The 14,901-nt window shown below is 44.0% G+C and overlaps 1 protein-coding gene across 1 annotated transcript in view; it reads right to left on the bottom strand.

The window, feature by feature from the left end:
* LOC126092814 (neural-cadherin-like) overlaps window positions 1-14,901 on the bottom strand; it is a gene marked incomplete at its 3' end in the record, with an annotated part of 240,430 nt that overhangs the window by 166,715 nt on the left and 58,814 nt on the right. The window contains exon 2 of the mRNA XM_049908543.1: window positions 14,533-14,648. Coding sequence (XP_049764500.1) covers window positions 14,533-14,648 — 116 coding nt within the window. The remainder of the gene's footprint in view (window positions 1-14,532; window positions 14,649-14,901) is intronic.

The raw sequence follows: 14,901 nt of genomic DNA, 5'->3' as shown, positions 1-14,901 counted from the left end.
GTTCTGAAGCGAATGCCGTGAAATGTTTCCTTCAGTTTAGAAATCGAGTTTAACTCAGGAGGGCTTAATTCAAGGGAGTGCAGTAGGTGGTATAGCACTTAGCAGCCCCATCAGTCAAACAAATCAGTAACAACTTGCACTGTACGTACTTGAGCATTGTCCTGCAAAATGATGGTCAGATCCTGCAGTAAGTGTCATCACTTCTGTCTCTGAGCTGGTCGTAGGTTGTGTTCCAAAAATGAACAGCATAGAGACAGAAGTGATGACACTTTCTGCAGGTCATGATCATCATTTTGCAGGCAATGCTCAAGTACGTACAGTGCAAGCAGGTTACTGATTTGTTTGACTGATGGGGCTGCTAAGTGCAATACAACCTACTCCACTCCCCTGACTTAAGTCATCGTAAGTTGAACTAGTTTTCTAAACTGAAGGAAACACTTCACGGCATTCGCTTCAGAACTGCTACAAATTCGTTGGGGAATAGACGGCGCCGCTCGAACAGTCAACATAACTGGCAGTGCTAACAGTATCCTAGCCGGCCGCGGTGGCCGTGCGGTTCTAGGCACTTCAGTCCAGCACCGCGTGACTGCTACGGTCGCAGGTTCGAATCCTGCCTCGGGCATGGCTGTGTGTGATGTCCTTAGGTTAGTTGGGTTTAAGTAGTTCTAAGTTCTAGGGGACTAATGACCTCAGATGTTGAGTCCCATAGTGCTCAGAGCCATTTGAACCATTTGAAGAGTATCCTACGATTTCCACATCGCTGGCAACGAGTTATACACAATGCTGGTGACTACTTTGAAGATCAGTAAAACTTTGAAACACATATCTATTTTGTACGACCTGTAAGTAAATAGTTGCCACTATTAAAGTTCCAACCCTCGTAATTTTCGGAGAAAGCATTTCGTACAATTTCTTACGATGTTTTATGCCTACCACCGCCACTGGATATGTATTTTCGCCAGCATATCGAGGGTAGACTTAAGTCACCACCAACTATAATTGTATGAGTGGGGTACCTATTTAAAATAATATTCAAGTTTTCTTTGAACTGTTCAGCAAAGGAACCATCTGAGTCTGGAGGTCGGTAAAAGGGTTAAATTCTTAATTTATTACGTTTACCAAGTATAACCTCTGTCCAAACGAACTCATAGGAACTATCTACTGCTATTTCGCTGCAAAATAAAGTACTTCTAACAGCAACAAATAAACAGCCATCAATTGCATTTACCCTTTCCTTCCAGAACACGGCGAAGTCCTTTGTAAAAATTTCGGCTGAAAATATCTCCGGCTTTAGCTTGCTTTTAGTACTTGTAACGATTTGGACTTCAGTGCTTTGTATTAGCACTTGGGGCTCCGCCTCTTGCTCGTAGTGGACACCTGACTTATTAAGCGGAACCCCAAACCTCACCATCTTATGCATGGCGGAAGTTGAGAAATCTGCAGCCTCCGTGGTCGCAGAACCATCTGATCATCCGGTCCAGACCCTTACAGTCGGCTCTGTACCATAAGTCCGCAGTCGGTCCTGTCGACTGTGCTGCAAATGGTGAGCTCTGCCTTCCTCTCGCAAGCAAGATTGGTCGTCCTTACGACTTCAGCTAGCCGTTACCATAATACAAACCGCCAGCAACGTTATTACAGGATTTCGGGTACTCATCAGTCATGAAGAAAAAAATAAACTAGATGAAACATTGCTAACAGATGATGATGGAATGAGGGAATGTCTTTGGTATCCCAGAAATCTTAAATCTGGATACGAAGGATGTAAAATTCTTCTTCCGTAAAGAAATAGGTTTAGACATAAGAAAACATTATTGATATGGTATGTAAAACAAAAAAGAAGTTGAAAGGAACAGTGAACCTGGGAGATTACTTTTACTAAACTGTGGAGTACTACAGACCACTAAAGTTCGCCTTGGCGGATCATGGCTGATTGATGTGGAAGAACCAAATTAAATCAAAGATCATCAATGAAAGTGTGACAGTCATAAAATTTGAAGTTGATAGAGGAATTCGTATTGTGATCAGTATATATGCCTCAAAAATGTATGAGAGGAATACTGTAAAACGTTCTACCATGATCCTCCATAAATCAAATTCCTCTGTTTTTTTTATTTTTTTCAGTAAGCGGATTTAGCAGGAAATATAGCACATGTGCGGCACATATACGTCGTAAAAATCATATGACTGTCGGACAAGTGTTGACTCCTGTCATTGGCGCTGCAGCAGTGGCAAAAAAGGTAGCTTTATTCTTGCTTCCGGCAACTGCGAAGTGCAGTTTGTTATAAAACTTACTGAACACATAGGTGCATGACAGCCTCATTAATATCTCGATTTTCTCAAACTGTTGTCTTAAAATTGTTTTAGTACATGTCGGCTATAATACTAGAAAATACAACTGATTTACTTTGGGAAGACATTATTTGTTGCAAGTCAAATTATTTCATTTGCTGGGTTTTGTAATCCTACGCATGTAACAGACGATACGTGTATTTTAGACTCCTTAGCGAACAAGTTATCATTCCAGTAGGTTATTTACCATTGATCTGAATGACGGGTTAAAGTAGCAATGCTACTGATAACGATTACGAGTTCACCACAGCTATACTCTTTGTTGAGTCGTCAGAATGACTATAAAAGCCACAATCTAGTACAACTGTTGACACCACCATATAACAAGTGTCTCAGTTCTACTGCTGACTGTATCAAAACATACCTCAAACATTGTTGTATCTGTTGCCAATAAACTTAAAAAAAAGTGAGAAACTTAATTTATCGATGAACAAGTGGAAAAAGGACTGAAATGTTCAACAAAACAGACTGTATTACCGTAGTGTGAGATCTCAACGTGAAAGACGAAGTCAGTCAACTGAAAACGCAGTAGTATTTTGTGGAGAACATCTCAATGAAACCGGAAGGAGCGAATTGCCTACTTCCTGAAAAAAATGAGCAGAAGAAGTTCTGAATTTTAAATTTAATTTTTTTTTCCTTAACCTTCTCCGGATTTCACTGCTGAAATTACATATTTCAGGGTGCAAAAATACTTCAAAGAAATTATTAAAATACACGGTGCAACCAAATAAGAGGGTAACATTTTTGAAACACCGTAGCAATCTCCAGTGTTCTAGGAATAGCCTGTTTGATTAGTGATCAAAACTTCTTCGGTCCCGGTTTCGAACAACGCCTTTTAAATGTTGCAAAAAAAATCATTAGCAACGGCTGCCGATGATCTTACATACAATAAGTCACCCTCATTTAGACAATGGCCTCGTCAAAAGCGCGGAGAAACGGAAAGAGGGGCGGAAAAATGTCCCCAAAGATGGAAGAATCAGCAATAATTAATGACATGAGGATGCAGAAAGCAACGGAAACCACTGAACTAAAGACACATGATGTGTGCTCATAGGACAAGTGGCCAAAAATTGAAAAAGTGTCGTGATGATCTCTCCATTGGCAAAAGATTCCTCAACAGTCCCCCATTCGGATCTCCGGGAGAGGACTGCCAAAGGCGAGGTGACCAGGAGAAAAAGACTGAATAACCAAAGGCGAGGTGACCATGAGAAAATGACTGTATAACCAATGAAAGAATAACTTTCTATGAGTCAGAGCGTATAACGTCAAAAGTATGACGTGGTAGAGAAGCTAGAAAATGTGTAAAGGGACACACAAAGGATCAGTATCGGTAATGTCTGTGTCAGTGGAGTGAAGTGGAAGGACAAGGATTTCTGGTTAGATCAATATAGGATAATATCACCAGCAGCAGATAATCTTATAAGGGGAATGGGATTCGTTAGGAACTGGAAGGTAGGGCAGAGAGTGTACTGGACAATATGAGACAGGTAGTAGGAATGAGAGAGGGGAAAGACTAATTGAGTGCTGCAATTAATTTCAGCTAGTAATTGCGGAAAAACTGTTCGAGGATTACAAGAGGAGGAACTGTACTTAGAAAAGGAGGGAAGATACGGAAAGATTTCAGTCATATTGCATCATGGTCGGGCAGAGATTCCGACATCAGACACTGAACTGTAAGGAGTACCCAGAAGCAGATACAGATTCAGATCACGATTTAGAACTGATGAAGAGTAGGCTGAAGTTTAGAGACCATGGGAAGAAGAATCAATGTACAAAGAAGTGGGGTAAGAAAGCACTAAAGACTGAATGGATTGTATTGTATTAAACTGGGGACCTAGAAACGACGGTGAGGCTTCGTCCCGCCATAGCCCTCAGGGGTTCACAACCCCACAGCAGTCCACCCCCACCCTCCTCCCCCCTGCTCGACACAAATCCGCCGGGCGGATTGGTGCTGGGGACCGGTTTGCCTTTCCGCTCGGGAATGCGCAGCTAACAAGACAGGCTTAATGAAGTGATACTCTTGAAGTTCTCTGAGACTATAGACACTGCGATAATAATTAGTTCAGTAGGCAGTTAAGTTGAAGAGAAATGGTTGTCTCTAAAAAGGACAGTCTCAGAAACTGGTACTAGGAGAGTAACTACGAAAAAACCATGAGTGACAGAAGAAATACATCAGTTGATAGACGAGAGAAGGAAGTACAAAAACGTTCAGGGAAATACAAGATTACAGGAATACAAGTCACTTAGGAATGAAATAAACAGGAAGTGCACAGCAGCTAAGGCGAAATGGCTTCATGGAAATTGTAAAAAAACAAAACAAAAAAAAAGAGAGAAATGATTGTCGGAAGGAATCACTCAGCATATAGAAAAGTCAAAAAAGCAGAAGGGGTACACATCAAGAGTGCAATGGGAATTCCACTGAAATGTGCAGAGTAGAGAGAGGGTTGGTGGAAAGAGTTCATTGAAGGACTATGTGAGGAGGGGGGGGAGGACATGCCTGATGACGTGTTAGAAGAAGAAGGAGTTGATGGACAAGAGATATGGGTACAGTATTAGAGTCAGAATTTAAAAAGGTTTTGGTGACTAAAATCAAATAAGGTAGAAGTGAGAGATAACATTACACCAGAATTACCAGAATTTCTAAAAATTTGGGAGGTTGGGGGGGGGGGGGGAAATGACAACAAAACACTGTTGACGTTGTGTGGAGAAAATACGAGTCTGGCGATATACCATCAGTTTTCAGAAAAACATCATCCACACAATCCCGAAGATTGCAAGAGCTGACATATGCGAGAACTGTCCAAGTTGCTGATAAGAATATTATACAGAAGAATGGGAAAGGAAAGAAAGCTGAGGATCTCTTAGATGACGATCAGTTTGACTTTAGGAAGTGCATCAGATAAATAGTTCTGACGTTGCGCTTGATAATGGAAGCTAGACTAAAGAAAAATCGAGACATGTTGAAACACTTCTTATTAAACGCACCGCTATTGACTAGTGGATTATAGCCTAAAGGCTTAAAACAGTTCGACCGTGTGCAACAAATGAATGCTGAACGGTTAATATTTGCACGGGAGTTGTTTCATATCAAATCCAACAAATTTAATTAGGGTGTCAGGTAGCAATAATCGGAACATACTTTGTTGTTAATATTCTATACCTTTTGTCCAAACAGCACGAATAAGGTCTTACAAAGTAATAACAGTTATCTCATCATGTATTAATGTCGTCACACGCCAATATTCTTCATGTGGCACTGAATACACAATCTTTACTGCAATCCAAATCGTGGGTGTCCGGCGCGATTGTCGCGAAATCACGGTGCACAAATGAACAAATGAACACATCAAATAAATCAATTAACTTCATTATTTTCATCATGGCAGCAACACCAGCAACCCTTACGAAATTGTCTAGAAAGAAAAACAGCCCACAGTTGCACTAATTATGTTTGTTCTAAACCTTGACCTTGGTTTCAGCTATAATAATATAGCCTTCTTCAGAAGTCATAAGCAGATGTAGTGGCCTAGGACATACCTTGCCATATGTAGTTTTACTTATGATCGAAACAGGCTTACGTCTGTTGAAGTTGTTTTATTTTGCTGATCTTGACGCAGCCGCTGGGCTAAGATATTTTTTGTTTCTAAAAGCTTATGACTTCTGAAGAAGTCTATATTATTATAGCTGAAACCATGGTCAAGGTTTAGAATAAACATAATTAGTGCTACTGTGGGCTGTTTTTCATTCGAGGCACTCAATTAACGCCATTTACGTATTTGCTGGAGGTCAGACCTATGGCTTTGGGTGACACACACAACCGTTAAACAATTCTAAACGTGGTCGGCCGTCCTGCCGAAATCCACCCTGTTAACTTAGCAGCCAACAACTTACTTGCTCGGAGACTCAACACAGACTGCTCTCTCTGGCGCACTGGGCACTCGCTATTGACAGAATCTACTGCGACGTACGAAGGACGGAGATATATTGTTCTCAATACCTAAGGAGCGGTTGACCCCTTACAATGTCCAGAGGACTTGTTGGCGTGAAAAAAGCATTCGACAATGTCAAATGTTGCAAGGTGCTCGAAATACTGCGAAAATAGGGGTAAGCTACAGGGAAAGATGGGTAATACGCAATTTGTACAAGAGCCAAGAGGGAAACATAAGAGTAGAAGACCAAGAAAGAAGTGTTCGGATTAAAAAGGACGTAAGACAGAGATGTAGTCTTTCACTCGTAATGTTTAGTCTGTATATCCAAGAAGCTATTACGGAAATAAAAGAAGGATGCAAGAGTGAAGTTAAAATTCAAGTGACATGGTATCAATGATGGTATTTGGTGATGACGTTGCTATCATCAGAGAAAGTAAAGAAAAATTACAGGATGTGTTGAATGAAATGAACACTCTAACGGGTACAGAATATGGACTGAGAGTAACTATAACGGGTAAAGACTATGGATTGGGAGTAAATCGAAGAAATACGAAAGTAATGAGAAGTAGCAAAAATGAGAAGTGAGAAACTTAACATCAGGATTGGTGAACCCGAAGTAGATGAAGTTAAGGAATTCTGCTGTCTAGGCAGAAAAATAACCCATGACGGAGGTAGCAATGAGGACATAAAAAGCAGACTAGTAATGGCAAAAAGTGCATTCCAAAAAATGGTTCAAATGGCTCTGAGCACTATGGGACTCAACTACTGTGGTCATTAGTCTCCTAGAACTTAGAACTAGTTAAACCTAACTAACCTAAGGACATCACAAACATCCATGGCCGAGGCAGGATTCGAACCTGCGACCGTAGCGGTCTCGCGGTTCCAGACTGCAGCGCCTTTAACCGCACGGCCACTTCGGCCGGCGTGCATTCCAGGCCAAGAGAAGTCTGCTAGTACCAAACGTGGTTAATCTGAGGAAGTAATTTGTGAGGTTGTACGTTTGGAGCATAGCATTGTATGGTAGTGACACATGGACTATAGGAAAACCGGAACAGAAGAGGAGCGAAGCATTTAACAAGTGGTGCTACAGAAGAACGTTGAAAATTAGGTGGACTGATAAAACAAGGAATGAGGAGGTTTTGGGCAGAATCGGCAAGGAAGGGAATGTATGTGAAACACTGAGAAGAAGGAGGGACGGAATGGTAGGACATCTGTTAAGACATCACGGAATAACTTGTATGATACTACAGGGAGCTGTAGAGGGTAAAACTGTACAGGAAGACAGAGATTGGAATACATCCGGCAAATAACTGAGGACTAACGCTGCAAGTGCTACTCTGAGATATAGAGGTTGGCACAGGAGAGGTATTCGTGGCGTGCCGCATCAAACCAGTCAGAAGATTGGTAGCTAAAAAAAAAAAGTAGATTTCTGAAATTTGGCTCAAAGGTACAAACTTCCACTGTAATAATGCACAAGCATTGCGCCCTGCGCACCCTTGGGCTTGGCGATGCTTCAAACAGTATGGTGTCGACACGTGCGGGAAGAAGACCAGTTGCCCAACGTCGCCGTGGACGTGTCGCACGATAGTAAGGTCGTGATACGTCTTTTTACCCAAATTTCCCCCATTTATTTTGATTATTCTCCCGTGGATGGCGTTCAGAACTGCGACACCCAGCATTCCGTAGAGGAAATGATTTTAGGTTCGTTTTAAAACTTACTTTGCTACCTGACAGACATTATATGTAATTGCAAAAATAATAAAATAATTGTAGCTTCATATTGAACACATGGCACCCTTAGTAATGTGTAATAAAAATAATTTTTTCCTTTAGTATTTTAGATGTGGACATCACTATACTTCTCAAATTGAGATGGGATGTTTAATTTCATTGGCGAATATATACTGTATATTACGACGGTGCAATTACAATGCTTAAATAATTGAAGATGAACCTACATGACAATCCACCACATATCATTCTTAGTGCTCGCTTTTGTGTACTCAATACTTTCTTTCTATTTGATACTTACCCCAGAAAATTATTCTATAAGGCATAACTGACCTAAATATATAAAATATGTCAGGACATTGACTCGTTTGTTTTGAAGACTAGAAATCATATGAATAGCAAAAGTGGCTGAACTTAACTGTTTGAGAAACTTAGTAAAATGCTTCTTCCAGTTAAAATTTTCATCAATATGTACACCCAAAAATTTGGATCAGTCTACCTAATTTACTGAGTCTTCTTCATTTTGATATATCATGTATTGGTATGATTATTTGTTCTAGAGAACTGAATGTAGTGTGTTTCCTCAAAATTAAGGGAGGCGCCATTTTCAGAGAAGCATTCAACAGTTCTTTAAAAAACATCATTAACGGTGTCTTCTGTTTCTTTATTTCTAATGAGATTTATTACAACAGTAGCTGCAATTCTGCTTAAATGTGAAGTGGAAGGTCATTCAGATATATAAAGAACAGAAGTGGAACCAACATTGAACTCTGTCGGACTCCCTTTGCGACTTCTCCCCAGTCTCTAAAATTTTCTACGTTTCGATTATTGCCTGAAATATTCGGCACAATGGTTTTCATTTCGTTAGTTAAGTGTGATTCAAACCAGTTGTGTGTAAAGGCATCACTTCGATACAAATTAAATTATTCTAGGATTGTAAAATTACATAAACCATCAAACACTTTAGAAAGAGGACAAAAATACCAACGGCGAATGGGTTAATGTATAAATAGCATTCTCAGTCGAGTAACCTGTTTGGAATCCAAACTGTGATATGCTAAGCAAATTATTTCTACTTAAATGTGTAATGTGGGGGTAACAATGTGAAGTGGTGACATGTGATCCGAAAACGACCCGTTGGTTCTTCTGTAGCGTGATTAGTTACTATGAAATACTCTGAAAGTATTAAGTGTAAGCTGTCTCCTTTTTGGGTGAGAATGAGCACTGCAATAGGACAGTAATTTTGCCAGTTTCTTTCGGTTGGTTGGTTGATTTGGGGGAAGAACCAAACAGCGAGGTCATCGGCCCCAATGGATTAGGGAAGGATGGGGAAGTAAGTCGTCCGTGCCCTTTCAAAGGTACCATCCCGGCATTTGCCTGAAGCGATTTTGGGAAATTGGGAAACCTAAATCAGGATGGCTGTACACGGGTTTGAACCGTTGTCCTCCCGGATGCGAGTCCAGTATGCTAACCACTGCGTCAACTCGCCCAGTAGTTTATTTCGGGGCCAAAGATCATGCGACTCCTTAACAGGTATAATCTTATATGAAAGGTTCAGCACAGTAAGACAAGTATTACAGTTATAAAGTGTCAACATGTTTTGCGACAGCGTAACTCACTGTGTGCAGATGCTAAAACAGAACTTCGTCCAACTACCCACCGATCGCCGCTTCCTCCTCAGCTGTTAGCCGTCACTGGATGTAGTCAGCACACAACTCTCCCGGTCGTTGTCAGCATTCGTGACCAGAGCCGCTACTTTTCATCAAGTAGCTCCTCAACTGCCTTCACAAGGGTTGAGTGCACGTCACTAGCCAACAGCGCTCAGCAAATCAGGACCGTCATCCATCAAAGTGTCACCCACCCAAGTGCCTGCCAAGCCCAACAGCGTGTAACTCCGTGATTTGACAGCAACCACTGTTGCTTTGTCGCAAGGCCGTTGACGCATTGCGCGCAGATATCTTTACTACATTAATACAGTATTTGAGAATATGAATGAACTCCAGCTAGCCGTTTTGCTATCCCGAATAACGCGACGACACTGCACGCATCTGTTTGTAATGAAAGCAGTTGGGCATCGTAGGATGGCGGTTAAAAACGCGGAAGCCCGTCTCCATGCGCGAATTGCGTCGCGGCATGCCTCGGTCCACCAAGAGACTGGGACACAACGTGGTAAAGAGGAAGGGCGAGGAATGGAACGTTCTGCAGCAGTAAGGATAACGTTTGTGAGATATTCCACTTGGTCAACACAACTGGGGAAATATTGCTCTTTCAGGGTCGCCAGGGAGGACTAAAGCTGGTATTCAGTCTTAGTAAGCTGCCATTTGGGTGTGCATGCAGATGGGGTAGGAGTCAACAAACGGATAGCACACGGGAAATGGTCGCTCAAGTCAGAAAAAAACGGACCACTCAAGACGATGGTCAAGCTGGGCAGTGCAGAAGGATAGGTCCAAATGGGAATAGGTGTGAGAGGAGTTGGAAAAGAAAGTGGCTGCCCCAGTGTTAAGACAGGTTAAGTTGGTTAAGAAGGTCAGCCAAAAGAGTACCTTTCTGACAGGTCCTGGGACAACACCAAAGGGTATGATGCACTTTAATGTCACCAAGTAGCAAAAATGGGAGAGGTAGCTGCCCAGTAATCTGAAGGAAGTCTGCCCTGGTGACGTAGAATGATGGAGGGACATAAATGGTACAGAGGGGGAAAGTCAGGTGGGGATGGAAAAGGCGCACTGCAACAGTGTGAAGGTGGGAAGTTAGGGAGATGGGTTGACTATGAATGTCATCCTATATGAGCAGTATGACACCCCATGAGATGGAATGTTGACCTCTGGGGAAGGTCAAAACTGACTGGTAATACACTCCTGGAAATTGAAATAAGAACACCGTGAATTCATTGTCCCAGGAAGGGGAAACTTTATTGACACATTCCTGGGGTCAGATACATCACATGATCACACTGACAGAACCACAGGCACATAGACACAGGCAACAGAGCATGCACAATGTCGGCACTAGTACAGTGTATATCCACCTTTCGCAGCAATGCAGGCTGCTATTCTCCCATGGAGACGATCGTACAGATGCTGGATGTAGTCCTGTGGAACGGCTTGCCATGCCATTTCCACCTGGCGCCTCAGTTGCACCAGCGTTCGTGCTGGACGTGCAGACCGCGTGAGACGACGCTTCATCCAGTCCCAAACATGCTCAATGGGGGACAGATCCGGAGATCTTGCTGGCCAGGGTAGTTGACTTACACCTTCTAGAGCACGTTGGGTGGCACGGGATACATGCGGACGTGCATTGTCCTGTTGGAACAGCAAGTTCCCTTGCCGGTCTAGGAATGGTAGAACGATGGGTTCGATGACGGTTTGGATGTACCGTGCACTATTCAGTGTCCCCTCGACGATCACCAGTGGTGTACGGCCAGTGTAGGAGATCGCTCCCCACACCATGATGCCGGGTGTTGGTCCTGTGTGCCTCGGTCGTATGCAGTCCTGATTGTGGCGCTCACCTGCACGGCGCCAAACACGCATACGACCATCACTGGCACCAAGGCAGAAGCGACTCTCATCGCTGAAGACGACACGTCTCCATTCGTCCCTCCATTCACGCCTGTCGCGGCACCACTGGAGGCGGGCTGCACGATGTTGGGGCGTGAGCGGAAGACGGCCTAACGGTGTGCGGGACCGTAGCCCAGCTTCATGGAGACGGTTGCGAATGGTCCTCGCCGATACCCCAGGAGCAACAGTGTCCCTAATTTGCTGGGAAGTGGCGGTGCGGTCCCCTATGGCACTGCGTAGGATCCTACGGTCTTGGCGTGCATCCGTGCGTCGCTGCGGTCCGGTCCCAGGTCGACGGGCACGTGCACCTTCCGCCGACCACTGGCGACAACATCGCTGTACTGTGGAGACCTCACGCCCCACGTGTTGAGCAATTCGGCGGTACGTCCACCCGGCCTCCCGCATGCCCACTATACGCCCTCGCTCAAAGTCCGTCAACTGCACATACGGTTCACGTCCACGCTGTCGCGGCATGCTACCAGTGTTAAAGACTGCGATGGAGCTCCGTATGCCACGGCAAACTGGCTGACACTGACGGCGGCGGTGCACAAATGCTGCGCAGCTAGCGCCATTCGACGGCCAACACCGCGGTTCCTGGTGTGTCCGCTGTGCCGTGCGTGTGATCATTGCTTGTACAGCCCTCTCGCAGTGTCCGGAGCAAGTATGGTGGGTCTGACACACCGGTGTCAATGTGTTCTTTTTTCCATTTCCAGGAGCGTATATGCGAAAGCTCAAAGTGGTCGTGAGGGCACAATTTCGTTTCCTGAAGGCAGAGAACAAGGGGACGCCTCGAGGCTAAAAGCATCCTCTTTTTGGGACCGAAGGGCGCGAACGTTTCATTGGAGGAGAGTAGGGTGTCACCTCGCCAGCTGCCGACTGACAGCCTGTGAATAGCACTACTACAGGGCACAGAAACAGGAGGATCCTGCTCCATGGGGTCCACAGAAGCATCAGCTTGCTTGTGCGGTTGGTCTGTGGAGTCCAATGCTGAAAAACGGTTGGTGGTGCACACCAGCAACACAGAGGCCAGCCGGGCTAATGTATCACGTGTCGACACCATCGAAGAGTATCTGCGAGTTGGCGAAGGAGAAGACCATTTGCCTTTGGTGGACTTCTTCGAGCCTTTCCATTCAGAGAAAGACTCGGTTGTTGATTGGCAGGAGGGACGTAGGAAGTCTTCGCAGGAGTACTTCTTCTGTCCTTTCTGACCTACCAGTTGTGTAGCTGGTGGCTTCGTCCCTTGAGGGTAGAGATTGATGGCTTGTTGCACAGCTGGACTGGGGGATGGCGATGCTACCTTGACACTGGGTGATTTCACAACCTCAGAGCTGAATTGGAGGTCGCATGTCTGCTTGGCCATGTCTGTCATGGAGCGAGAAGTAACAAGAACTGAACAATAGGTGCCAGAGGGGAGAACACAGGGTTTGTGGCTAGCCACTAACTTGCGAGCGACTAGGTGAGGCACTTATTCTTGTACCCGGATCTCTTGGACAGCCTACTCATCAAGATACATGGGAAAATCCTGAAAGGAGGCGGCATGGACGCCATTGCAGTCGATACAGCCAGAAGAAGGAGACGGACAGTCACCCTCATGCGGATCCCTACAACAGGTTACACGTTTGGCTGGGTGTCGAGAAGACGTTGTAGTGTGGTTGAAACGATGACACTGGTAGCAGCACATCGGGTTCAGAATGTACAGACAGACTGTTATAATTTCATAGCATGCTTTGATCTTTGACGGAAGCACCACTCTAAGAGTGAGAAAAAGAACATGGGTGGGCACAAAGGAGGAATCTAACTCTCTCATTACATGATGGATGGCAATGACACCCTAGTCAGAGTGGTAAGATTGGATTTTGGCCGCAGTTAGACCACCGAGCTGCCTAGATACAATGGCCTAATAATTATTGCATGTCTCTCAGTTTACTGCTTAGGTAAATTTCTGTGATTCTGTGACAATTCGTCATTTTTTCTTAAATGAAAATTGAACAGATTTAACGTATTTTTAGTTTTTCCATATCCATGACAAACATTTCACTTAGGATCTGTGGTTATGGGAATTAAGATATCTCTTTTTTTTTGTAAATGCATATTATGTATTCTTGTTTCATGAGAATTCTTACATCCTTGAAGATCTCCTCACTATGGATGTATGGAGCAAAAGTATATTCAATTTAATGTAGTGGCAATTCTCGTGGTCCACCATCCTTCCCTACCTCCGTGCCACATGGGACAAAATCAAGACAGCCTTGTCTGGCTGCAATAAAAAGGCAGTTACTGATTTCGAGAGCCAGTGCTCCGAGCTATTCTTCCGTTCCGAGCTATTATTTTGTATTTTGACGCCTAATTGCGCTGCGGGTGACTGGACTTGGACAGCCTATGACAGACCATGACTGGGAAATTTTGCTGTGCGTATGGAATTGGTTTGATTATGGGTTCAGTCCTAGTTTCCTTCAGGCGTACAAGAGAACTCTTTTGACAAGTAGGAAATAGGTACTGGCGGAAGTAAAGCTTTGAGAACGGGTAATAGGTGGCTCAGTGGGAAGCTGGCACGGTAGCTCAGCGTGTTCGGTCAGAGTGGTAGCTACCACTGCAATAAAAAAACTGAGTGAATGGATCAACGAGAACTTGAATGGGTGTCAGAAGACGTCCGCCCCGAACAAATGCAACGAACAATAACAAACAAAATGAAATAAAAGTAGTGGGTAGAACACTGTCCGCCAAAGGCACGGTTCTGAATTCGATTCCAGGTCCAGCACACAGTTTCAATGTACTACAAAGTTCCAAATCATGGAGAACGTTTTGTGGACTTGCCGAAGAGTGTTCACGTGGTAATGACAGGATGGAACTAGCCTTACTCCCTTGCGAAGGCCAGTATCGCCTGTTTTCTCCAAATCACAGGATTGCTTACACGTTCTAAGAGTTACCTAGAGAGAACGGCGTCTGTGCTCGATCTGAGTGGTACCCACCATTTTGCGCTTTTCGTAATCGAGTTGTCCAGCCACCACGACGCGCCCCGTGGTGGCGTCTATGGAGAAGGCGCCGCCTTCGTTGCCCGCCTCGATCTCGTAGCGGACAGCAGCATCTAAAAAAATGAACAACTTCAATCAGATTAAAGGCTAAAAAGAATAAGCAGAAAAGTTTATTTAACCAATGCGACAAAAATTTGGAGAGTGTCCATCATATCTAAATAAAACTCTGTAAATGCCCAGAAAAACGATGAAATCTGATTCATATAGTAAATATCTCAGTAAGGCACATGCAGGTTAGAACACTATACCCCAACGGAACAAATAGTCCTGTCACGGGAAAAGCCACTTACACAGGAACACAGGGAA

This window comes from Schistocerca cancellata, chromosome 7 (genome assembly GCF_023864275.1).
Source record: "Schistocerca cancellata isolate TAMUIC-IGC-003103 chromosome 7, iqSchCanc2.1, whole genome shotgun sequence".
Taxonomy (NCBI): Eukaryota; Metazoa; Arthropoda; class Insecta; order Orthoptera; family Acrididae; genus Schistocerca; species Schistocerca cancellata.
The sequence above is the reverse complement of the archived record's forward strand: the minus strand, read 5'-3'. Positions and strand labels throughout refer to the sequence as shown.